General features: G+C 39.9%; 1 protein-coding gene across 1 annotated transcript in view; it reads right to left on the bottom strand.

Moving 5' to 3' along the window:
- Positions 1–12,647: 12,647 nt before the first annotated feature.
- Positions 12,648–26,924, bottom strand: part of LOC124622334 (rho GTPase-activating protein 10) — a 576,429-nt gene continuing 562,152 nt past the window's right edge. Inside the window, exons 19-21 of the mRNA XM_047148011.1 lie at positions 25,746–25,797; positions 23,918–23,997; positions 12,648–16,997 (exon numbers count right to left, since the gene is read on the bottom strand). Of these exons, the coding sequence (XP_047003967.1) occupies positions 16,906–16,997; positions 23,918–23,997; positions 25,746–25,797 (224 nt within the window). The 3' untranslated portion in view covers positions 12,648–16,905. The remainder of the gene's footprint in view (positions 16,998–23,917; positions 23,998–25,745; positions 25,798–26,924) is intronic.

Raw genomic sequence — 26,924 nt, 5'->3', positions numbered from 1 at the left:
GACACTCAGTTTCATTAGTGATTTGTGGTGAATCAGATAAAGTTGAGGTAAAAGGAGCAAACATCTGACTGCATTAATTTGAGAAAGTGAGAGGAAAGTGTGCCTCATGTGATGTCTGCAATATGACTAATAAAACTGGACATTTTTACAACCTTTTCCCAACACATACCCTCAAAATAAAAGGTGACTAGTGCCATGGTGGAGCACACAGCAAACAGCACATAACTGTTGTATGCCATTCAGATGGCAGTGATAAACACTGTCCTTGAATGATTGGTAAGTCCAAGAAACAACAAGAACATAAGCAATGATCCTTTATCTTGCTTATATTCTCACCATAAGAAAGCTTGGATAGATGACTCATCATTAAGAAAGTGGCTTCTTTATTTAAACAGTTGAACTTGGACTTGGAATAGACATGTCACTGGACAAGTGTATAGCCCATAACATAAACATCTTACATTAATCAACGTAAAAATTCACTAGCCAGGTGCCCTTACAAGGTCTGATCAAAAAATTCTGGAACATTCGTAATTTTGCACCAATGGTGTATTGGAGTGAAATGTGGTTGGCATCCTTGCACATGCCTGTGTTTAATGCGTGACTGCCGGATGTTTCATTGTTGTGTGCCTGCTAGTTACCATTTAGTTCTGTATTGAGTACAACATTGTGTCGCACAGTTTGTGAAGTTCGGGATGGCAGAGTTAGAGGAGCAACACGTCTGCATTAAATTTTGCATGAAACTCAAGAAACCCTTTACAGACACACACCAAATGATGCAGAAAGCCTACAGTGATGAGTGCTTAAGCAGTACCAGGTGGTTCACACCATTTAAAAATGGACAAACGGAAGTTAAAAGATGATCCTCCTTCAGGATGCCCTTCAGTGTTCACCGACAATGGTCATATCAGGAACATAAACGAAATTGCATGTGTCAATTGAACAGTGACTGTCTGAGAGATTGTAGAAGAATGTAACATTTCAGTTGCATCATGTCACAAAATCCTGACACAACATCTTGGAATGCATCATGTCACCACCAAGTTTGTCCCACGGCTCATGAGTCAAAACCAGAAAGACCTCTGCCTCGCAATCTGTGAAGAGCTTATGGATCATGCAAATGAGAACAAGATGTTCCATAAGAAAAACATAACTGGTGATGAAATGTGGATCTATGGTTATGATGTTGAGACCAATGTTTAATCTTCATAATGGATTGGGAAAGGTCCTCCAAGACCAAAAAATGCTCATCAGGTCAGCTCAAAAGCCAAATCTATGATGATAGTTTTCTTTGACTTTGAAGTATTGGATCATCATGAATTCATGCCACAGGGACAAATTGTTAAATGATGGTACTATCAGGAAGTGTTGCGATGACTGATGACTGCAAAAAAAAAAAAAAAAATAAAATAAAATAAAATAATGTGAGAAGGAAACAGCCTAAAATGTGGTGAGATAATTCATGGCTCTTGCATGACGATAACGCACCTGCACATTCATCACTGTTTGTGCATGACTATTGCACAAAAAATGAAATCCCTGTGCTACCTCATCCTCTGTACTCTCCAGATCTAGCCCCTGTCAACTTTTTTAATTTCCAAAGTTGAAAGTCCAATTGAAAGGATGAAGTTTTTCAAGGATAGATGAGGTAATAGAAAATTAACAGGCAGCACTTTGCGCTATCCAGAAGGAGGTGTACCAAAACTGCTTCCAAATGTGAAAAAGGCACTGGGAGTGGTGTATCGATTGTGGAGGAGAGTATTTAGAAGGAGACCATGCACAATAAGTAAAAGGCAGGCATAGAAAAAGTTTTTAGACAAAGTTCCAGAATTTTTCGAACAGACCTCGTTTGTATGAGACAATAAAGGACTGCAAGAAACTACCTGAGCCACTAACAGAAATTGAGGATGTTTTTTTGATACAAGGATCTAATGAACGTTTTAATAATACTAAACAGGCTGTTAGGGTAACAACAATAGCCCTAAACATTCCAACAAAAGTAAACATCATCCTCTCGAGTGTACACACATTATATGATTTAATTCCTACTTCATCTATTAACAAAGAAATTGTGAGCACTAATAGGAAACTATAGAAAATTCATACGCGTTTCCAAATACATGGTCCAGCAACATTAATGTGACCACCACCTATGATCAATGCCAACATGCAAAAACCACTCATGCAATGCATGTGGTGGCACTAGCAGTGGAGGGTACATAAAGCACATTGGCAGGGGGGGGGGGGGGGAGGGGGAGGGGGAGGGGACACGGAAAACAGTGCAGTTGTTGTGGTAATGTGGAAAAGGGGGTAATTTATCTGACATCCAAATGGATGTGATCATTGGCTAAGGTGTAAACCCCAATTGCATACATGATCTCAACAGTGGCCAGCATCTATGAATTGGTTTCTGTAGCCTGAAACAACGGTGTTGTGTCTCCAATCATCACCTAGCAACTGACGGGAGAAACTTTTTTTTTTCCAGGTGTTCCATTTTATTACATAAGTGAATGGCCAAAGTCCCTCAAACCTTCATGGACATACAAAAGCTTTGAAAACCGTTTGTGTGCCACCATGATTGAAGTGTATCGTGCATGGCAAAATGGCACTGAGGCACCTGTGGTGCACCATAGACAATAGATGACATGAGTGAATGATGGTTGCTGAGATGCGTATGAGCAAATAGACATGCAACTGTTGAACAACTGACTGTCCAGATGGATCAAGGGGCTACCAACAGCGTCTCCTCAACAACCGTTCAGTGAACGTTGCTGTGTACGAGGTTCTGCAGTAGGTCCTGGTTCGTGCACCCTTGCTGACTGCTGTTCATTGACAACGAAGTCCGCAGCTCATGGTCTTGCGGTAGCGTTCTCGCTTCCCGCGCACGGGGTCCCGGGTTCGATTCCCAACGGGGTGAGGGATTTTCTCTGCCTCGAGATGACTGGGTGTTGTGTGTCTTTTGTCATCATTTCATCATCGACTCGCAAGTCGCCGAAGTGGCGTCAGCTAAAAAGGACTTGCAATTCCGGCGGCCGAACACCCCGCATGGGGTCTCCCGGCCAACAATGCCGTACGATCATTTCATTTCATTGACAACAAAGCCTGGAATTTGCATGCCAATATTGCATTCAGACATCCACTGAACAGGGACAGATGAGTATGTCTTATACTCCATCGGACAGATGGCCGATGATGTTTACAACCCTGCAACCAATGTCGGAAGGGTCCAGTCCAGAGTGGGTGTTATGGATTGGGGAATGTTCTCGAGGCATTCCCTGCATGATCTCGTCATTCTGGAAGGCACAATGGATCAACAGAAGCATGCATTTATGATTAAGGACCACATCCACCCCTACATGCAGTTTGTTTTTTCTTTGGCGCCATGGAATTTACCAGCAGGACAATGCAACATATCTCACTGCTTGCAGTGTACTTGCGTGGTTTGAAGAGCACAAAGTTCAGTTTAGCATACTCCCCTGGTCATCAAACTCCCCAGATTTAAACCCAGTCGCAAATCTGCAGGACAACCTCGTCATCGACCCTCAACTGATCAACCTAGCACAGCTGGCCAAGGCTCTGGAGTCAGCATTGCTCCACATCCCTAGTGACACATTTCAGTACTTTGTTTAGTCTCTTCCTGCAGGTCCACCTTGCAAAAGGTGGTTATTCAGGCTCCTGACAGTTGAATTAATGTGAGTGGACAGTGTACATTGTTTCTTGAGTGTCATGTCCTTGAAAGAGCTCATAACATCAGGCATGACATGCACTTAAACAACACGAGATAGTGATTTACACATCAGCCAAGAACACACCAGTTGTAGAAAACAGTTCACAAATTGCCCTAAAAATTGAAATACAAGGACAGTCAAAAACTCTCATGCTAAGAGTGTGAAGGAGAAAAATGATTCTTCATTTTGCCAACAAGAGGAAACATGTCTGTCCAAAACATTCTTCAATGCTGAAATTGTGATCTCACCATTAATAGTAATAGACATTTAGAAGAAGTGGCATTTACAGCATCAACAGTAATTCCACCAACAATAAATGAACAGCAGACCGTCAAGTGAAAGTGTGTTGAGCAGAAGAAATGCTGGGCTTAAATTATATTTATAGGATAGGAGAAGAAAAAGCCAGCACGATATGTAGTGTCAATTGTCTACTCATTGACACAAATTCCACTGGATTCTCAATCAGATAAGAATGGCATTATTAGAATAAAGAAGCAAGAAAGCATATTTTTCATCGACATACGAGATTACTCATGCAAAACAGGTTAACTGCTTATTAACATTAACTAAAAGAACTGTATAAATAATGGTCAGATATTGTGCTTTACTGAGCATCATGTTATAGACAGATGTGGCATTATCATCAGTATTCTGACTGGTTTGATGCTGCCCGACACTGGTTCCTCCCTGTGCTAACTTTTTTGTCTCAGAGTAGCACTTGCAACCTACGTCTTCAATTATTTGTTGTATGTATTCCAGTCTCTGACTTTCTCTACAGTTTTATCCTTTACAGCTACCTCTAGTACCATGAAAGTTACTCCCTGACTTCTTTTAAACCAATGTCCATTCATCCTGTCCCTTCTTCCTGCCAGTTTCTTCATATGTTCCTTTCTTTGCTGATTTTGTGGAGAACCTCCTCTATCCTTACCTTATTAGTGCACCTAATTCAACAGTCTCCTGTTGCACACATCTCAAATGCTTAAATTCTTTTCTGTTCTGGTTTCTCCCCAATCTATAATTCACCACCGTACAATGATGTACTTCGTGTACAGCCTCAGAAATTTCTTCCTCAAATTAAGGCCGACGTCTGATACTAGCACACTATTATATCTCAGGAATGCCTTTTTTGCCTCCTCCTGTTTCACCCTTCATGGCCTATTTTGCTTCCAAGGTAGCAGAATTCCTTAATTTCATTACCACCAATTTTGATGTTATGCTTCTAGCTATTCTCATTTCGGCTACTTCTCTCTACTTTCACCTTCCCTCGGTTTACTTTCAATTCGTATTCTGTACTCATTAGATCATCCATTCCATTCAACATATCTTGTAATTCTTCTTCACCTTCACTGAGGACAGCAATGTCATCTGTGAATCTTATCATTGATATCTTTCACCCTGAACTTAATACCACTCTTGAACCTTTTTTTTATAACCATCATTGCTTCTTCAATGCACAGACCAAACAGCAAATGTGAATGAATGTATCCCTGTCTTCTACCAGCACCAGTTCTTGGTCTTCCAATCTTGTTGGTCCCTCTCGGCTCTTGTACATATTGTACACTATCTTTCTTTCTCTAAAGCTTACCCCTATTTTTTTTCAGACTTCTGAACATATTGCACCATTTTACATTGACGAACACTTTGCAGGAAAGCAAATCCTGCAATGCCTTGAGTTTTCTTCAGTCTTGCTTCCATTATCAAGCACAATGTAAGGACAGCCACTGTGGCACCTTTACCTTTCCTGAAGCTAAATTGATAGTCATCTAACAGATTCTCAATTTTCTTTTCCATTCTTCTGCATATTAGTTCTGTCAGTAACTTAAATGAATGAGATGTTAAAACTGATTGTGTGATAGTTCTCACATTTATCTGTTCTTGCCGTCTTCTGAATTATAAAAGTTTGATGGTATGACACCAGTCCCTCAGATTCTAAACACGAACTTGAATATTAGTTTGGTTACTACTTCTGCCAGATATTTTCCAAAGGAATGTTATCTATCTCTTATTTGATCTTAAAGTCTTCCAGAGCCCTTTTATATTCCGACTAATAATGGATCCCTTCTCTCTTCTATAACGAATCCAGTTTTTCTTCTATCACTTCATCAGACACGTTATCCCCCCGCAGAGGTCTTAAATTTACTCTTTTTACCTATCTTCTCTCCCCTCTGCATTTAACAATGGGATTGCCCATTGTACCCTTAATGTTGCTGCCCTTGCTTTGACTTTCTGTGTGCTGAGTCAGTCCTTTCAATGACCATTTATTTTTTGTATTTCTTCACATTTTCCTACAGCCATTTCCCCTTGGCTTCTCTGCATTTCCTATTTATTTCATTCTTAAGTGATTTACACTACTGGATCCTTGCCTTTCCCTGAGCATTTTTGTACTTCCTTCTTTCACTGATCAATGGAAGTAATTCTTCTGTTACCCAAGTTTCCTTCGCAGTTACCTTCCTAACACCTATGTCTGTCTTTTCAACACCTGTGATTGCTGTTTTTAGAGAAGTCCACTGTTCTTCAACTGAATTGTCTACTGTGTTGTTCTATATCACAGTACCCACATTTTTTGCAGACTTCAAAAATGTTTCACCCTTCCTCAGTTCTTCAGTATCCCATTTCCTTCCACATTGTTTCTTCAATTTCGATCTACTCTTCATCATTACTAAATTGCAATCTGTGTCTAAATCTGCTCCTTACAATCCACGATTTTGGAATCTGTGTCTGACGATGATGTAATCCATTTGGAATCTTCCCATCTCTGGGTCTTTACCACATACAGTACGATTCTTGAAGGAGTATACATTATTCCTTTCAGTCCCACGATTATTAACAATCATGAAAAGGATAGATTGCAGTCTGGCTAGAGTGGCCAGAGAAAGTGGTCATTTGTACGTGAGATGTGCCTGTTTGCATAAATGTGCATGTTTTCCTTTCCTTTCTTTTCTGAAGAAGGCTTTGACCGAAAACTCAGTGTGTAACCGTCTTTTCAATTGTCCCTCTCTGAATCTCAACATGTTGGCTTTAGGGTGAGTAGCAATCTATCCTTTTCACAATTGTTGATATTCCAACCTGTACATGTATACATGAACTTATTACTGTTGGCGTTGGTTTGCTGTTGATTCTGATGAAAGCAATCCTACCAATAAACTGTTCAGAGTAATCAATCTCATGTATTCCTATTCATAACATATCCTTCACCGACCATACCATTTTCTGTTGCTACTGTTATTAACTTAAATTTAGTGGACCACAAATCCTGACCTCCTTTCCATTTCACTTCATTCAGCTCCAGTATAGCCACAAGGGGCATTCAATAAGTAATGCAACATATTTTTTTCTCTGTGAATTTTGGCAGAAAAATTGTGTAATTTTTTGTCAGACATCATAGAATATTTCCTATTCAGCCCTTATAGTTTCACAAAGTTCCGATAGGTGGAGACACTACATGTAGCCTTCAAAATGGTGTCTGTAATGGAGGTGTGTTCCAAGAAGAGAGATGTCACTGAGATTCTTTTGGCAGAAAACCCAATCGTCACAGATTTCATATGGGCTTGCAGAATGTCTCCAGAGACCTGGCAGTGAACAAAGGCTCAGTGAGTCATTGGACAAGGCATCTGTCATCACCGCAACAAGGTCAAGCAACCTGTCCGATCTCCTGCATGGCGGTCGACCACACACAGCTGTGACTCCTGCAATGTTGGATTTGAAGAAACGACTTCAGCATCTTTGTTGCCACAAAAATGCAAATGAACTTCTTCTTCTCCATGACAATGCAAGGCCTCACACAAGTCTGTGCACCTGAGAGGAGCTAACAAAACTTCACTGGACTGTTCATCCTCATCCACCCTACAGCCCAGATCTCACACCTTTCAACTTCCATCTGTTAGGCGCAATGGAAGATGTCCTCAACAGGGCAATACAGTGATGATGGGGCAGTTACTAATGCAGCAAAATGTTGGCTCTGATGTCGACCAATAGAGTGGTAGCATGTGGGCATAGAGGCCCTCCCAGTAAGGTGGTGTGAGGCCATTGCACTGAACAGAGACTATGTTCGAAAGTAAGGTTTTGTAAGAAAACAGTGGGGCATAATATAGGTTATTGGAATCCTGAATAAAACCAAGGTATTAAAAAAAAAAAAAAAAGGAATTGCATTAATTACTGAAAACCCCTCATACATTGAGCCTCAGCGTTTCCTTTTCAGATTTTCTAGCTTCCCTGCCACATTCAAATTTCTGACGTTCCATGCCCTGACTCATAGAATGTTACCCTTTCGTTCATTACTGAGTCTTTCTCTCATGGTCACCTCTCCCTTGGCAGTCCCTTCCTGGTGATCCTAATGGGGGACTAATCCAGAACTTTTTACCAATGGAGAGATTATGATACTTTATCGGTCACAGGCCACATGTCTTGCGAATAGACTTTATGTATCTTTAATGCAGTGGAAACCACTGTCTTCTGAATCATCATGCCATTGACTACTGTTGATTCTTTCGCCTTTTAAGGGTTGTTTCCACTTCAATGCCAAGAGCGCCCTGAACCCCTGTCTGCTCCACCGCCCTTTTCGACAAGGCCATTGGCATTATTATGCCAGAAGTTTTTGGCAGCCATTGCTGATGCTTTTTATTCAAAATTTATACAGTGGCTAGTTCTAACACAGGATGAGCCACAGACACTATCCCTAGACCACAGGTCATGACATCCAGTAAGTTATAACTAAGTAACTCGCTATTGTAGGGAAAATGAAGATAGAGGTAACATAGCAATTTATGTTAAAAGGCAATGTAGCATTCAACACTATAGACATTACAAAATATTGTGAGGAGCAACATTTTGAAACAAGTAAAGCTGAAATAAAAACTTATCTGTACTCAATGATAGTATCGACTGGCACATTTAGGTGACATTAACAATTTTTATTATATCTTGTGGAACTACTGCTGTTAATATTACATTGAAAAGCAAAGGATACTGTAATTTTAAGCAATTTTGATGTACACTTTCCGACAAAGAACAACAATGAAGGTAACCCAAAGCATATGATGACCACATCTAGTCTAGCATCAGCACTCAACATTTGTCCCAAACTACAACAGACATACTCTAACCATTAGTAGATATTAGAACTTGTCACACACGCTGTAAACAGCCTTTCAAATCATGATGGACAAATTCTCACACTTTACAATGACAGTTTCTTCAAAAAACGGTCGCCCAGGTGGAAATTCACAAGAGTAATGAAGGAAAGATAAAACAAACTTCCAATTGTAAGTTACAGCAAATTCATTGGTCTTAAATATGTAGTTTTGACGATGTTGCTGCGAAACTTAGCTATCTTATAAATGAATTTTCTGCACTTTTGCAAGATTCCCTTATGACGACGCGGGTCAGAAACAGTGGTTCCATTTCTATAGACCTTCGATTATAAAAGATATTAAACAGAAACAGGTACAGGATGGGGCAAATAAAAGTAGCCCAGATGAGTGGGTACGACTGGACGTGACTGTATGCATATAACCATGCCCCGTGACGTGCACACTGTATGTACGCCTGCCATGTGCCACTTTGGAGCACATTTACACAATCTTCACACCTGAAAGAGTTGTTAGCAGAGGTCAGTCTGGTCGCAGCCCTAGCTGACCACCGAGGTCATCTGATCTGTCAGAGTGTGACTACTTCAAGTGGGAACCCCTCAAGACTACGGCGTATCGTCAACAACCCTCATAGTCTTCAAGAACTGCTGCTGAACATTTTGGATGAGACTGTAACAATTCCAGTAGTCCAGCTTTGATCTGCCTTAAGTAACTTGCTGACCAGGGCCCAAAAGTGCCAAGAGATGAATGGTGACCACTTTCAATACCTGCTATAGACAGGTTTAGTAGTGTATTTCCTATCCCTTGCTGTGTTTCTTTGTACCCTGCAACTCTTGTTCTCCGGGCCACTTATATTTACCCCACCCTCTACAAACACAATGAACACAACCTCTGTGTGTGTGTGTGTGTGTGTGTGTGTGTGTGTGTGTGTGTGTGTGTGTACTCCAACAAAATTCCAGAAATGATATTTAATCCTAATACTGAGAAAGTGGTATATTATGGCTATTTTCATTCACTGGTTGAGTATGGCATTGTTTTTTGGAGTAACCGTCCATTAGTGTGTGTGTGTGTGTGTGTGTGTGTGTGTGTGTGTGTGTGTGTATTGAGCCCAGGACCTAGAAACGACAGAGTGCACTCACCCCACCACCGCCCCACACCGAACCCAATGTTATTGTGCAGTTCGGCCCCCAGTGGACTCCCAAGGGAACGTCTCTTACCAGACAAGTGTAACGTCAAATGTTTGCGTGGCAGAGCAATTATGGTGTACGCGTACATGGAGACAGCGTTTGTGCAGCAATCGCAGACATAGTGTAACTGAGGTGGAATAAGGGGAACCAGCCCGCATTTGCCGAGGCAGATGGAAAACCACCTTAAAAACCATCCACAGGCTGGGCGGCACACCAGACCTCAACACTAATCCGTTGGGTGGATTCATGCCGGGGATCGGCATGCCTTCACACTCGGGAAGCAGCACATTAGACCGCGCGGATAGCTGAGCGGGCTTCCATTAGTGTAATAGTATTCACTGACATTTTCAGTACAAGCAAAAGCTTCTGACAATGTCTAAAAGATCTATTTTTGTTTTTTGGATATTGTAGTAATTTACTTCATTCTGTACATATCTGTATCAATTTAAAAGTAGACATTAAAAGCAGTCAATGTCAGTCATCTGAAGAAAAACCTCTTGTTGTTTTGAGGAAATAAAATTAGCCTGACAAAAGGTCTCTTTTCTAGATCTCACAGCTGTGTAAGCAATGCTTCACAAAATAGTATCTCCTAAATTTTATACGCATTTTACAGAACTCGTAGCAGCTTAGAACAAAAGGACAATTTTTGTGACTACAATAATGCTAAACAAGACAAGTCATCCCCCTTAAAAATGAGTGTCTTAAGTGCCAACAGACGTTACTAATTTGTAACTGGAAGCCCTAAAATACCATCTGACAGCTGACGTCACTGTAGCAACAAAATCATACACCTGCAACACATTAACCCTGCTGTTGCTAGAAATGAAAAAGGTGTAGCTGCTGTGAATACATGTAACAGGCTAAATGTCTCCTAACAAATTACTGTACATAACTAAATATATCCACTTTGAGTTCACCTTAAGCTACAAAGATAATGTACATTACAAAATGGAGAGTGATGGAAATGAATTTTTGGACCACATCTTCCCCAAAGAAAATGCATCCATTGGGTTTTCTGTTGCTGTAATTCCAGCAGGGATGACACAACAACAACAACAACAAAATTATCTTTCTAAAAACATCAAAACCTACTGCAAAGAGGAATAGAGAGGGATCTGTGTCCTGAAGTGAAACCAGAACCTGACATCAATGATGACAACTTCCTATGGATGAACCTTACCAATCAGATATTCCAGAACCAAAGAAGAAGAGGTGAAAATTTTATTTATGAATGAGCTTGAACCCCTTCACGTACAAGTATTTTAAAGTATAAAATACTATATTTTGGCCACTATAAAATGTGATACCTTAGAACTCAAATTTTGGGGTTTTTGTGAATTCAAAATTTAGGTAGTTTTGGGTCTATTAATGGTTTTACAATCAAAATTTTGTCTAATAGATGCCATAAATGCACAGTTTGGGGCCAAATTATTTGGTTTTAAATTTTTGCATACTGTAACGTGCTACAGGTCTGAAGGGGTTAACCACTTTCAATGAGTAATGTTAGCTTAAAAAAGCATGTACCATTTGGCAAAGGACATTTTAAGCATAATATATATCCAGAATTTCATTCTAAAATACATCAATTAAACAATGGTAATAAACTGAAACTTTAAATCCCAATATCTCAAAACGTCTATTTTCCAACACCAATATTCAACTCAACAATATTCATAACTCACTCTAATTTAGAGGTAGAAATCTAGTTTTTTAAGAAGCTGTCCAAAATTTAATGAAAGTAAAAATTACAATAGCACTAAACCATAATTTTTGATAAGAGGCCCATTTTCACTTTCTGTCTCTCAAATGAAGTTTAAGAACTCTGTAAAAAATTCATGATGCAAAATGTGTTTTATAGTTTGGATGAATTTTCAAATAATTAACTAAACTATATGACTAATATTGTCGGATAATACATTATTTTAAAATTGTTTATGGTAGTTTGGTCCTGCATTTCTTGATCTCTTTTGCTTTGGGGCACACTAAACTGTTTCAAACTTTCGGGACATCTCTACATGTTCCTAAATGCAAAAAATCCAGTGCATAGCCGAGAAGTACATACAAGATATTTTTTTTTATTATTGTGCATACAATCATGTATAATGATGGGTGATACCTTGCTAATTGGGCTACTCCAAGAAATTATTTGGCAATGAATTTTCTATGTTCTAGATATTTTATCTGCATTTGAAGGCATTAAAAATCTTGCGATACACCTCACATGTGCTCATGATGCAAAAATTTCTTGTGCTGTGGCAGTTGAGAAACACTGGTCTGGTCATCAATAATGATATTTGCTTTCTGCTCCACGTATGTTACTCTGTATAATTTTACAATATCGGTGAAAATATAAATTTAATATAATTGTGAATTAATGAATTCAATTATACCATAAAGGTTATGCGATTGTGAAGCCAGTTGCATTGTAAATATAACAACCAACTCAGTTTACGATCTTGTAAGCCCATTGCAGTAGTGCCTATGGAACATAAAATATAATAAATAAATCAATAACTAAATAAAGGAGAGTGTTTAAATCAGTCTAGTACAATACCCATCTGAGCTTAAGCATGTTAATGATGAAAATGTAATGGGATCTCTAATTTTTAATAAATTATGGATTTTCAAACAAATATTTGTATTTATACACTTGGACAAACACAATATAATATGGTAACAAATCACATTCATTTTTAAATAGCATTCTTTATGTGCAGCACAGTCTTCAATTCAGTTTCAGTGGTTAACTTTCAAATATACTTATTACTTAGCCAAATACGAAAATGCTAAACACATTAGCAAATATTTCTGACAATATACCTATGGTCAACACTGGTTGTCATAATGACAATTACACCATATAACATTATAATGAAAATAATTCTTGAAGATTCTTTGACATGAGAGTAGACACTGTAAAACAAAAAATATTTATTTACTTAACTAACAAATACATCAGGTACACAAAAAATAAGACACCCACGTATTTTGCACTGTTTACCACAATTTTTCTTTTATTATAAAAATAAGCACCAATATGTATGTGCTCATCTTTGGCATCTGCCTGAAGAGTGTGCAATGTAAATTATTCTGAGCGTTTGAGCTGTGAAGCTTTACAACAAAACTGAAACAGTTACATCTGGAATGTACAATCATTGTATCAATCTTGATACAGGTTACAGTTTAATAAAATATTTCCAATATATACATTAACAAAATTTGTATGTACACAACAAAATATTATTTACATAAATATATGTAGTGGATGAACTATAACAAGTATATATTTCATACATACATTAAACCTCATTGTTTACAATATATACAAATTAAATGCTACTTATGAATAAAGGCAAAGCAAACAATTCACAGTACAATTTACCACTAATTTATTTTCTACTTTAAGACTTTTGTCTTGCTTGAAAAAAAAGATATGAGTTTACAGACTGGACAGAGTCATGAAGATAAAAGACTCTCCATAAAGATGAAGAAGACTCATTACTATAATGAAGAGGTGTGAGATCACATGTAACTGCTAGAAGTTCAACGTGAAGTGGATTATTCAAAAAGTAATAATAATAATAATAACTGCCCCCTATGCTACACACACTTCCTTCAAACATTCTGCCAAGAGAAGAAAATCTGGACCTTTCTGCTGTTTATCAGAGATCCAACATATATAGGTTGTGGAGAGTGTTATTTAGCGTCTGAGTGGAAGACTTGTGTAGTTGTAGTTTATTAGTAAATAACAAAACAAAAGGAGCAATGAAGAGAAACTGAAAAGAACATGTACTGGAGAGAAGGGGAAAGGGCGGAGCTGGGGGGGGGGGGGGGGGGCGTTACAGTGGAGGCATCCATCTATTTTCAGAATATTACGATAACAATGTAAACTACCAGTTTTTTTATGGAACTGGCATCTTACATCATGTTAAACAATCACACTCTGCACTTGGACAATGCCTATAGTAGTATGTTCAAGACACACTGGAAGAACTATAATTCTTGTGAATATTGAAAAATCCTCCTCATGCCACTGCACCAGAAAACAATGAAAATATTAAGTTCCACGTAATTTATCTCATTTTGTAATTTCCTGAAGCTACAATGCAGCATTGGGGCACAGAAGACGACAATGCTCAAACTGAAATAATAACTTCTACAATCTATGAACAAGCAGTCACAAGTACAAAAATAGCAATGTATAAGCTATTCCCTTCACTATTTATCTTATAAAGAGATATCGAATGTGTGTCTTATACATTCATATATTCAATGCACATGCACCAACACTCAAATCACTCACTCACTCACTCACTCTCTCTCTCTCTCTCTCTCTCTCTCTCTCTCTCTCTCTCTCTCTCTCTCTCTCTCTCTCACACACACACACACACACACACACGCACACACAACCAGACACACGCACACATGCACAGAGAAAACAAACTTTAACACTTCCTATAGCTTTCTACAAGTGGTGTTATTCATGTGGTCCCCCTACACCTATCCAACTTTTGTCAGTTCTCAATACTACCAATGTGCACCATGCTAAAATGCTTCATTTTAAGTTTGATTTTCCATATCTTTATAAAAATAATTTTCTAAGAAAATAAATGTCAAATTATTTGACAATGGAACGTGTTAAGCTTTGCATATTTTCAGAAGACTACAGAAGGAAAAAATACCACCCAGTAACAAATTGGTATATTTTGCAAAGACGGATGTAGTTCGTGATATGTAAAGAAACCTTGTTCAGTGAATTTTTTCCCTTCCAGTTCTCCAATTGAAAGCCTTAAGTCAGTTTGCCTGTAGAAGCCTAAAATATCACACACTGGCATGACTGCAATAGTTTCAGTATATAACAAAGTAGCTATGAGAAGTTAACAACAAATCCAGGAACAGAGAGCAGGGCAAATGGATGAAAAATCTGGTGCTTATTATCTGGAATCAGTTCCCATTAAATTTCACAAAACTTGCATTCAAAGGGAGAGTACATAATGTACAGCCACACTGGCATGATTGATAAAAATTTATAAATGGGCATTACAGAGACTACTACAAGTCACAAATCTCTGTCATCTTGCTTACACTATTTTATTTATGCCATGTTTGCCACACGGCAATAGAAAGAAAACTGACTTAAAAGATATATTGCATTTTTTTTGGTTCAGACAATGAACAACAAAATCCAAAGAGCCACAATAATTAAAGAAAGGCAGTACATTTGGAGAGCACTACGAATCTGATGAACAGAAAGAGTGGTTACTGAACCTGTTTAAAAGGATTACACAACATTTGCATTTGCTGAAATAAGTATTGTATAATACCACACTGAGCCACACGAAATTATCATAATCATATAACATTACAATAGTACTGTTGCACACAAAATATAAACATCACTGTTCTAGTGGAATACAAAGTTGCATCATTATCATCATCAACATGTTCTTCTTAATTTGAAGTTAAATTCTGTTCCACTCTAGATGACTCGTTAATTGAACATTAAAGCTATAGCCAGAACAAATACTCCTTTAATTTAGCTCAGACACCAACACAACAATGTGACAAGAGTTTTATGCATTATTACTGGCCAGTAAAACTGTTAAGTTCAAAGAATTCAAGGTTATTATGAAGCTGTTGTATACAAAATATCACTAACAATGGAAAACTTAACCAATAACAGTATTGCTGAAGCACATAAACAAGGTTGGACTTGTAGTTACACTTGTTCCTTAGCACTAACAGGCTGCTCAGCATCTCAGTTACATGACAAATAATCTACAAAGAAAATGAAAAGCTGCACTGAAACAATAATACACACACTGTGACAACAGAAAATCCACTGGAGTATCAAGACTCGCATCTAGAGATTTCAGCTTTGATGAGCTACTCCACAATAAAATTTCACATTTCGTCACCAGGTTTCTCTGGTGAAGTGCCCTAACAGAAAACAACATGTTCTTTTCATATATTGCACTGATATTTTCTGTTGTGAAATCACATTTTCTTCTAATTGGCACAGAATAGATTAATTTGTGACTCTTGCATACATATATGAACATTTTATGACTATGAATTTGCTCTGTGAGGCTATATGAATGGAAGTATATCACAGAAAATTTAGGCTCACATTTAATATAAGTTACACAGTATTATTATACGCAGCACAATATTACAAATTAGTATGTTTAACAACTGCTATTTGGACTCTGAAAAGGATTCTTTTCGTATCTGATTTCCTCAAATGTGGCAACATAAAAGCAACAGATGACAATGGCAATCATAAATAAAATTATTATTAACATAATAAATAATTGTACAACAATATCTATATACAATAAATGAACAGTTGTTCAACGTATGATATTGCCATTGCATTCTCTGCTGGATGATAAAGGGGTGCCCACAAGTCTCTAACTGATCAGCTCATAATTACACTGTTGATTTTTACACTGGACATTAACAGGTTTTCACAAAACATTTGTAGGTTTGCAACAATTCTTAGTCACACAGATGCTGCACAAATCATGTTCTGATACTCAACTACTATACAGTTCACCTGCCAGTCAGTTTAATTATTGAGTTCAAAACACAATGCAGAAGACACATTCTTAAGAGGTGATATGTGAATGGAAGCCAAGTATGGAAAGGCCAAGACCCGCATTTAACACTCGTTTGACGAAGGAGTATCCCGGTGATGTACAAAGCGTACATTTGTAAACACAGGTCTGATGATAGACTCATTCATTAATCTGCATTTTAACATCGTTACTACATTGCACATATGCTTCAGAAGAATATCAGCTGCACTTATCATCACTGCGGTGGCTGATGGGGCACCTGCGGCTGAGTCTGAAGGTGGGCTGACCGTCGACTAATTCTTGCCCATAGTTTGAGCCCAGGTCAGGGAAGTTTCTCGACATAATTTTCAGGAATAAGGCCTGTCTTTCCATTAAGTGTTCCCTCAAGCCAACCAGGTTCCTGTGATCCTCTTACTGTGAACAAACACAAAATTGGATTCCTTCTTGAAAATCATACATTAATACAGCAAACACACACCCATGCACGCACGCACGCACGCGCACGCACGCACGCACGCACGCACACGCACACACACACACACACACACATGCACGCACGCACGCACGCACGCACGCACGCACAAGATACATATGTGTCTTATGATTAAAATTCTACATGTCAAATACTCACCAAATAGAATAGATGTTGAAATGCAAACAGGAACCTATGAAGGATAATAACATTACTTTGCCTTCTTTTAAGTCCTCTTTCATAGCTAACATACAACTGTGCTCCCATCAAGATTAATGATGATAAAGGTCCAGGAATCAGTAAAGTTTTGCAGCAAAATTGCCACATGACAGTGGGTGAATGTATGGGATACATAAAGTGGTGATCTGTGGAGCAAGGAGTTTCGAGCAGGAGGTTATGGGGGTGGACAAGAGCACTGTGTAGGTCGCATGTGTGACAGAATACCACTTGTCAAGGACATTTGACATTTAGGGGGATGGTGGTTGAAGTACTCCCAAAGAAACAGTTTCAGTTTTTTTCAGTCTCAGTTGATACTGAGTAAGAGAGAGGGAATTCCTTTGTGGCTGATAAGTATGCCATAGGAGCAGAAGTGTATGGGGACAGAAATCTGTTTATGGACAAGGATATAACTGAAACTTCCTGGCAGATTAAAACTGTGTGCCCGACTGAGACTCGAACTCGGGACCAATCCCGGGATTGGAATGACTCCTTACACTCTCCCTTAAAACCCACATCCTTTCATCTTTCCCTCTCCTTCCCCCTTTCCTGATGAAGCAACTGTTGGTTGCGAAAGCTTGAATTTTGTGTGTATGTTCTTTGTTATTTTTTTTTTATATATATATATATATATATATATATATATATATATATATATATATATATATATGAATTAATAGAGGGAAACATTCCACATGGGAAAAATATATCTAAAAACAAAGATGATGTGACTTACCAAACGAAAGTGCTGGCATGTCAATAGACACACAATCAAACACAAACATACACACAAAATTCACCATTACACCAACAATCTGACAACAGCTTTTGCATCCCGCAACTACCCTTCCGACCTGGTACAGAAGCAAATAACCAGAGCCACTTCCTCATCCCCTCAAACCCAGAATCCCCCAAAGAAGAACCACAAAAGTGCCCCACTTGTGACAGGATACTTTCCGGGACTGGACCAGACTCTGAATGTGGCTCTCCAGCAGGGATACGACTTCCTCAAATCCTGCCCTGAAATGAGATCCATCCTTCATGAAATCCTCCCCACTCCACCAAGAGTGTCTTTCCGCCGTCCACCTAACCTTCGTAACCTGTTAGTTCATCCCTATGAAATCCCCAAACCACCTTCCCTACCCTCTGGCTCCTATCCTTGTAACCGCCCCCAGCGTAAAACCTGTGCACCCTCCCACCAGTGCACCCTCCCACCACCACCTACTCCAGTCCTGTAACCCGGAAGGTGTACACGATCAAAGGCAGAGCCACGTGTGAAAGCACCCACGTGATTTACCAACTGACCTGCCTACACTGTGATGCATTCTATGTGGGAATGACCAGCAACAAACTGTCCATTCGCATGAATGGACACAGGCAGACAGTGTTCGTTGGTAATGAGGATCACCCTGTGGCTAAACATGCCTTGGTGCACGGCCAGCACATCTTGGCACAGTGTTACACCGTCCGGGTTATCTGGATACTTCCCACCAACACCAACCTATCCGAACTCCGGAGATGGGAACTTGCTCTTCAATATATCCTCTCTTCCCGTTACCCACCAGGCCTCAATCTCCGCTAATTTCAAGAGTGTCTTTCCGCCGTCCACCTAACCTTCGTAACCTGTTAGTTCATCCCTATGAAATCCCCAAACCACCTTCCCTACCCTCTGGCTCCTATCCTTGTAACCGCCCCCAGTGTAAAACCTGTGCACCCTCCCACCAGTGCACCCTCCCACCACCACCTACTCCAGTCCTGTAACCCGGAAGGTGTACACGATCAAAGGCAGAGCCACGTGTGAAAGCACCCACGTGATTTACCAACTGACCTGCCTACACTGTGATGCATTCTATGTGGGAATGACCAGCAACAAACTGTCCATTCGCATGAATGGACACAGGCAGACAGTGTTCGTTGGTAATGAGGATCACCCTGTGGCTAAACATGCCTTGGTGCACGGCCAGCACATCTTGGCACAGTGTTACACCGTCCGGGTTATCTGGATACTTCCCACCAACACCAACCTATCCGAACTCCGGAGATGGGAACTTGCTCTTCAATATATCCTCTCTTCCCGTTACCCACCAGGCCTCAATCTCCGCTAATTTCAAGTTGCCGCCACTCACACCTCACCTGTCATTCAACATCATCTTTGCCTCTGCACTTCCGCCTCGACTGACATCTCTGCCCAAACTCTTTGTCTTTAAATATGTCTGCTTCTGTCTGTATATGTGTGGATAGATATGTGTGTGTGTGTGTGTGTGTGTGTGTGCGCGAATGTACACCCGTCCTTTTTTCCCCCTAAGGTAAGTCTTTCCGCTCCCGGGATTGGAATGACTCCTTACCCTCTCCCTTAAAACCCACTTCCTTTCATCTTTCCCTCTCCTTCCCTCTTTCCTGATGAGGCAACAGTTTGTTGCGAAAGCTTGAATTTTGTGTGTATGTATGTGTCTGTTTGTGTTTCTATCGACCTGCCAGCACTTTCGTGTGGTAAGTCACATCATCTTTGTTTTTAAATTTTTATATATATATATATATATATATATATATATTATTACAAGTTTTGCAGCTTGCAAAAAGAGAATGTAATGAGAATCCAACAAGTGTTCTTTATTATGTTTGACTCAAATCTGTAAGTGCCTGTAATTCACTTATAAATGGTATTATCAATTTGAAAGCACTATCTTTGTAAAGGGAAGAAAATGTGATGTCCAAGAATGTCTGAACCACATATTGAATATATGACAGTGTTGTGCTATGTGGATCACCTTTTCAATTTGTACCACTAGCTTCAATAAAAAGGCATGACATTACTATTATTTGAAATTTTTTCATCTGTTATTGTTAAAACAGTGGCAGCTCGGGTACGACCGATTGTAACTGCAGCAATTTTGTCACAGTTTTTACTTGTGTGTGTGTGTGTGTGTGTGTGTGTGTGTGTGTGTGTGTGTGTGTGACACACACAGTGTGCATCATGATTGTAGAGGAGCTGCATGGCTTGGTACAAAATGAGGCATGTCGAAGACTGCAATAAATTCAGTTTTATATGAACACCTAGCTGTGAAAAAAATCTCTTCCTTATGGGTTCTGCACAATTAGGGAAAATCACAATAAATTTTAATGAGGAAATGCAAAATACATAAATACAAGGGTGGTTTGAAAGGTTCTTGGAATCACCAAGAGAGGTCAGCACTAGTACAATGAGTTGTTCACGTGATATTCATTGGACTTGCCTGTGTACACATGCCACGTCAGTGCCCTTGGAAGAGAGCTGTGGCTCGCAAAAAAAGGCCAGGTTTAGCAAGGAAGATCAAGTCATTTTCCATCAAGGCAATGCGCGTGCGCACACTAGTCGTCACCATGGCAAAATTACACGAAATAAGATGTGAATTGTTACCACACCCGCCTTATTCACCTGATGTGGCTCCATCAGACTTCCATCTCTTCCCAAAACTGAAAATTTTTCTTGATGGACGAAGATTCACTTCAAACAAAGAATTGATAGCTGGAGCAGATCTGGAGTAAATTCATTTTTGAGATGGGATCAAGGCACTGGAACATCATTGGACCAAGTGCATTAATCTACATGAAGACTAATTTGAAAAATAAAAAAGTTTCATTGATGCAAGTACTTTTTTTCTATTCCATTCCGAGAAATTTACAAACCACCCTCACGATATGGCAACAGGAGACAAAACCAGGGCAGAAATAAACTGTTTGGCTATTCCAAGATGAACCAAAAATAAAAAAAGCAGTGTATTAATGAAGAACTTCCAAGAAAATCATCACCTGTTTCTTTGGTTTACATGGCTTGTTGCAATCACTACATTAAAGGACTGAACAACTGTTAATGCTAAATGATATACTACAATTTGTTTGGTGCCAGTGAATTCAAGAAAAAAAACATAAAATGTTGCATTGTTCCTCATCTTAACAATGCCAGTTGTCACACAGCATGTTGAACAATTGATTATTTGACATTGAAAAAGATTGAATTAATGACACTTTACCCATTATGACCTGATTTATCAGTTAACAGCTTATTATTGTTTCATTGTATCAAACAAAAAGTATGTCTGGACAGTGATTTTAATCACCCTGAGCAGCTATTGAATCTTTCCAAAACCGTGTTTTTGAGGTATGAATAAAAGATGGGAAAACATTTTTCAGTGCTGGTTTCAATGTATGCGAAAGTGTATACATTTTAAAATGAATATTTTAAGAAACAATAAAATGATTTAACCACATGAACTTTTACAATGAATTTGTTGTACAAACTGTCCATGAGGCACCTGTTGCATTATTTCTCTATGGAAACCAGATGTTGTCAAAAGTTTGGATTTTCATAGATAATTAATGTCACAAGTGTGCAGAAGTTTATACAACAGAATGATTTGTACAATTTTTCTCTTTAATTATTTTTGTAGAAGTTTAAAAAACAGTTCTTACAGTTCAAAGAATGTGTTTTGAAAGCTAGCAGGGAATAAGAATTTCCAATGGCGTCTAGCAAAGGGTTTTAGGGAAACAACTGCAAGTCTTTCGAACTACAAGGGTCATTCACAAAGTAAGTTTCGTTTCTTTTTCTATCCGCGGCAGCACCACTATCACAGTTCTGAGCATGCGAGGCAGTTACTCTGACTCAATGAGAAGACGTACACCGTTTTCAGATCGTTGCTGCCGACATTTGCTTTGTAGTGCTTCTTTATAATGTCAGCCGTAATTGAAAATGCCGCCGTGTGTGAAATCAGATCTGTGATTCGTTTTATAAATGCAAAAAAAGTTAAACCAAAGGAAATTAATTGGCAAATATGCGAGGTTTACGGATAAAATGCTATGAGTGATTCAATGGTTAGAAGATGGAATGTCCCATGTGTCTAGCGCCCATTACCATTCCCCGTTCAATGTCTACTATTTCCCGTTGCGCAGCCATAATCATGCCGGAAACCTTTTCACATGCAGCACCTGGATAGAAATGACAGCTGCGCCATTACACTGTCCTTTTATACCTGACATGTGTGATATACGAGGGTCGTCCATGAAATAAGTTCAGTTTCTGTTCAATGAAGGACATGATCAAGTGCATGATGAAGAACAAACTGCACGTCCGTCTGTGATTACTGATGAACTGGTTCACACAATTGAAGAGAAAATTTACACTTAGTGCCCTTGCTATGGAAGTTCCGCAAACCTCATGATCACTAATTCATGAAATTGTTACTGAGAAACTGAAATTTCGGAAACTTTGCTCATGTTAGGTATCATAAATTCTTACTGAACAACACAAAAAACAACGGATGGGCAATGCACTTCAGTTTTTGACACGCTACCAGGAAGAAGGCGATGGTTTACTTTCTTGGATAGTCACGGGGGATGAAACTTGGGTATCGTACGACACCCCTGAAACAAAACAGCAATCAATGGAATGGAGGCACACTTCATCCCCAACAAAGGTTAAGCCTAAGCAAATGTTAACACCTCGAAAAGTCATGTGCACAATTTTTTGGCACAGAAAAGGCATTTTGCTGATTGACACCAAACAATCAATGCACATGGTTACTGTGAGACCATTAAGAGATTGCGCCGTGCCGCGGCATTTTCAATTATGACTGACATTATAAAGAAGCACTACAAACCACGTCGACAGCAGTGATCTGAAAATGGCGTACATGGCTTCTCCTTGAGTCAGAGTAAGTGCCGCGCATGCTCAGAACTGTGATCGTAGTGCTGCCACGGATAGGAATAGAGATGGAACTTACTTTGTGGACGACCTTCATATTTACGGCTACTACCAATTTCTACAGTGCAAGCAAGAGCTGCTTTTGTTTACTGCAGCACCATGGCTAGCATTTCTTATCTTCATTTCCTCAACTGCAAGACAATCTCGAGAACTTCAATAGAAAAATGTACCTCCCCATTGATACAGATGTTTACCGGACTGACCAAATGTTGCAGACTCAACTGCTGGATTAGTCATAGGCAACTAGAAGCAGTTTGTTTGTTCTTGGCTCCAGATTCACCCAATCTGGTGTTTTGTAAATTGTACATTGCAGCAGTGCTACTTGTATACTATTGAAATACTACCTGCAAAACAGCTCTTGCAAATATTGCTTGAAGGTAAAATGTTAAAGATTAAAAGTTGCCTAACAACCTGTAGAAAGATAATGGAATGTGCATATGTAGAATTCAGGCATATTGTCTCATCTTTTTATATCCCTTGTGACGACTCATCACCCGTGCTATAAAGTGAGTTGTTATCTTTACTCCTTTTATTACTTGCATTACGCCCGAGACTTTCCCCTATCACACAATAATTGAGCAATTACAACACAATGTTCTTACGCATTTAATTTCTTCATTCCTCAGTTTCTGGCATCTTCACCAGAATGAATACAATTAAATTTTCTATAATTCAAATTTCACTCCTATATATTTTGAAGCATTAATTGTGGTGCCATATGTTGCTCCTAATCTAAATACCACAGCTATGCTGTTTCCACTATAATTTTTCTAAACTGTCATTCTGTAGACTATGTTCCAAAATGCACAGATGCAAAGCCTTCATGGTTAAAAATTTAAGGTAGCTACTTGATTATCCTCGGCAAATATTTTAACCTAGCTGTTAATAAAGTGCAGACATTGAACTCACCATTAGTGATAATCTGGTTAGGTTCAAATGAAAGTTCTCCATCGTTCTCTCCTTGGCAAGCATACAACGTACGAACTCTCCTGCAAGAAACGACAATATACTCTGAGAAAACATCACTGTATTTTATTATACATTTGTCATCACTCTTTTCATGAACTACACTCCTGGAAATTGAAATAAGAACACCGTGAATTCATTGTCCCAGGAAGGGGAAACTTTATTGACACATTCCTGGGGTCAGATACACCACATGATCACACTGACAGAACCACAGGCACATAGACACAGGCAACAGAGCATGCACAATGTCGGCACTAGTACAGTGTATATCCACCTTTCGCAGCAATGCAGGCTGCTATTCTCCCATGGAGACGATCGTAGAGATGCTGGATGTAGTCCTGTGGAACGGCTTGCCATGCCATTTCCACCTGGCGCCTCAGTTGGACCAGCGTTCGTGCTGGACGTGCAGACCGCGTGAGACGACGCTTCATCCAGTCCCAAACATGCTCAATGGGGGACAGATCCGGAGATCTTGCTGGCCAGGGTAGTTGACTTACACCTTCTAGAGCACGTTGGGTGGCACGGGATACATGCGGACGTGCATTGTCCTGTTGGAACAGCAAGTTCCCTTGCCGGTCTAGGAATGGTAGAACGATGGGTTCGATGACGGTTTGGATGTACCGTGCACTATTCAGTGTCCCCTCGACGATCACCAGTGGTGTACGGCCAGTGTAGGTGATCGCTCCCCACACCATGATGCCGGGTGTTGGCCCTGTGTGCCTCGGTCGTATGCAATCCTGATTGTGGCGCTCACCTGCACGGCGCCAAACACGCATACGACCATCATTGGCACCAAGGCAGAAGCGACTCTCATCGCTGAAGACGACACGTCTCCATTCGTCCCTCCATTCACGCCTGTCGCGACACCACTGGAGGCGGGCTGCACGATGTTGGGGCGTGAGCGGAAGACGGCCTAACGGTGTGCGGGACCGTAGCCCAGCTTCATGGAGACGGTTGCGAATGGTCCTCGCCGATACCCCAGGAGCAACAGTGTCCCTAATTTGCTGGGAAGTGGCTGTGCCGTCCCCTACGGCACTGCGTAGGATCCTACGGTCTTGGCGTGCATCCGTGCGTCGCTGCGGTCCGGTCCCAGGTCGACGGGCACGTGCACCTTCCGCCGACCACTGGCGACAACATCGATGTACTGTGGAGACCTCACGCACCACGTGTTGAGCAATTCGGCGGTACGTCCACCCGGCCTCCCACATGCCCACTATACGCCCTCGCTCAAAGTCCGTCAACAGCACATACGGTTCACGTCCACGCTGTCGCGGCATGCTACCAGTGTTAAAGACTGCGATGGAGCTCCGTATGCCACGGCAAACTGGCTGACACTGACGGAGGCGGTGCACAAATGCTGCGCAGCTAGCGCCATTCGACGGCCAACACCGCGGTTCCTGGTGTGTCCGCTGAGCCGTGTGTGCGATCATTGCTTGTACAGCCCTCTCGCAGTGTCCGGAGCAAGTATGGTGGGTCTGACACACCGGAGTCAATGTGTTCTTTTTTCCATTTTCAGGAGTGTATTTTACACACACACACACACACACACACACACACACACACACACACACACACACACACACACACACACACACAGAGAGAGAGAGAGAGAGAGAGAGAGAGAGAGAGAGAGAGAGAGAGCTGAATTAAGTCTCATTTCTCAAAACATTCATAATATTTGACTGACTTGGAGAATATGAGAACAATAAAAACATTCCGAGAGCAGTAACATGTTAGAAAGAGACTGAAGCATGAAAACACTACTCACATATCCTGAGGTGGCCGGTAAACTGCTGTGTAATTTCCATGCAGTGTTCCTCCTGAAACAATGATAGTATTGACAAATAATTAACATAACTGCTGAGACTGTAATGTGACAATATGGATGTGTTTTGACTTGTAAAAATATCATTTCTCTCCCCTATCTTTCAGAAAAAATAAATCTGTATCTTAATTTTGGAACACATCATGTGAATATACCAGTACACGTCAAAAATTGTACTTACTCTTTCTAAAAGTAACGAACTATATTAGTTCATGAAATTGGGCAAAAATGCGTATAACTCAAGAATATCCACACAACTGGACAGCAGGTGTTGTGTGGAATATCTGTGGAAGGATAATCTACAGCTGGAAGTGGAAGAAAGGAATAGTTATTTTTGAGACATTGAAGTAAGCAGGTATATCATGTCACTTGCATAGTTACAGTGTCTTGCAAATATAGTTGCATTTGTATACAAGGAGCCATCTTGTGAAGTAACTAGCTAAGGGACAGTCGAGTGGCAGGTTCCTGAACAAACAATTTGTTCAGAATCAGTCAACATCAATCCAAAGGGTCCTACTCTCACATCAAGAATATGCACCATAGTCACTGTCTTACAATCTTGTCACATATGCTGAATCAAATTTTAGAAATAATGAACTTCGGAGGCATTGAGAATTCGCAAGAATTTTCCATTATTTTTGGAATTATATTTTGAAATAATTACAGTTTTGTTCAAACTTTATACATAATCCTTCATTAATCAACATTTCAAAATTTATTTACTACTATGAACCCAGTTTCGGCTAAAAAGCTGTCCATCTTCAGATCTGAATTTTTACAGAAAATTGCACATGAGGGAGAGTAGGGTGAAACAAACAGTCATCATGACAAACAATATGCAAAGTCAGTACATACCAAATATGACAAACTCTGTCAAGCTGGTAGGATTGATTGATTGACTGAGTGATTCGGGGGAGGGGACCAAACAGCGAGGCCATCGGTCCCACTGGATTAGGGAACGATGGGTACAGAAGTCATCTGTGCCCTTTTAAAGGAACCATCCCGGCACTTGCCTGAAGCGATTTTGGGAAATCACGGAAAACCGAATTCAGGATGGTCATCGAGGGTTTGAACCATCGTCCTCCCAAATGAGAGTCCAGCAAAAGCAAGTAGGAGACACAG

Source organism: Schistocerca americana, chromosome 7, assembly GCF_021461395.2.
Source record: "Schistocerca americana isolate TAMUIC-IGC-003095 chromosome 7, iqSchAmer2.1, whole genome shotgun sequence".
NCBI lineage: Eukaryota > Metazoa > Arthropoda > Insecta > Orthoptera > Acrididae > Schistocerca > Schistocerca americana.
The sequence above is the reverse complement of the archived record's forward strand: the minus strand, read 5'-3'. Positions and strand labels throughout refer to the sequence as shown.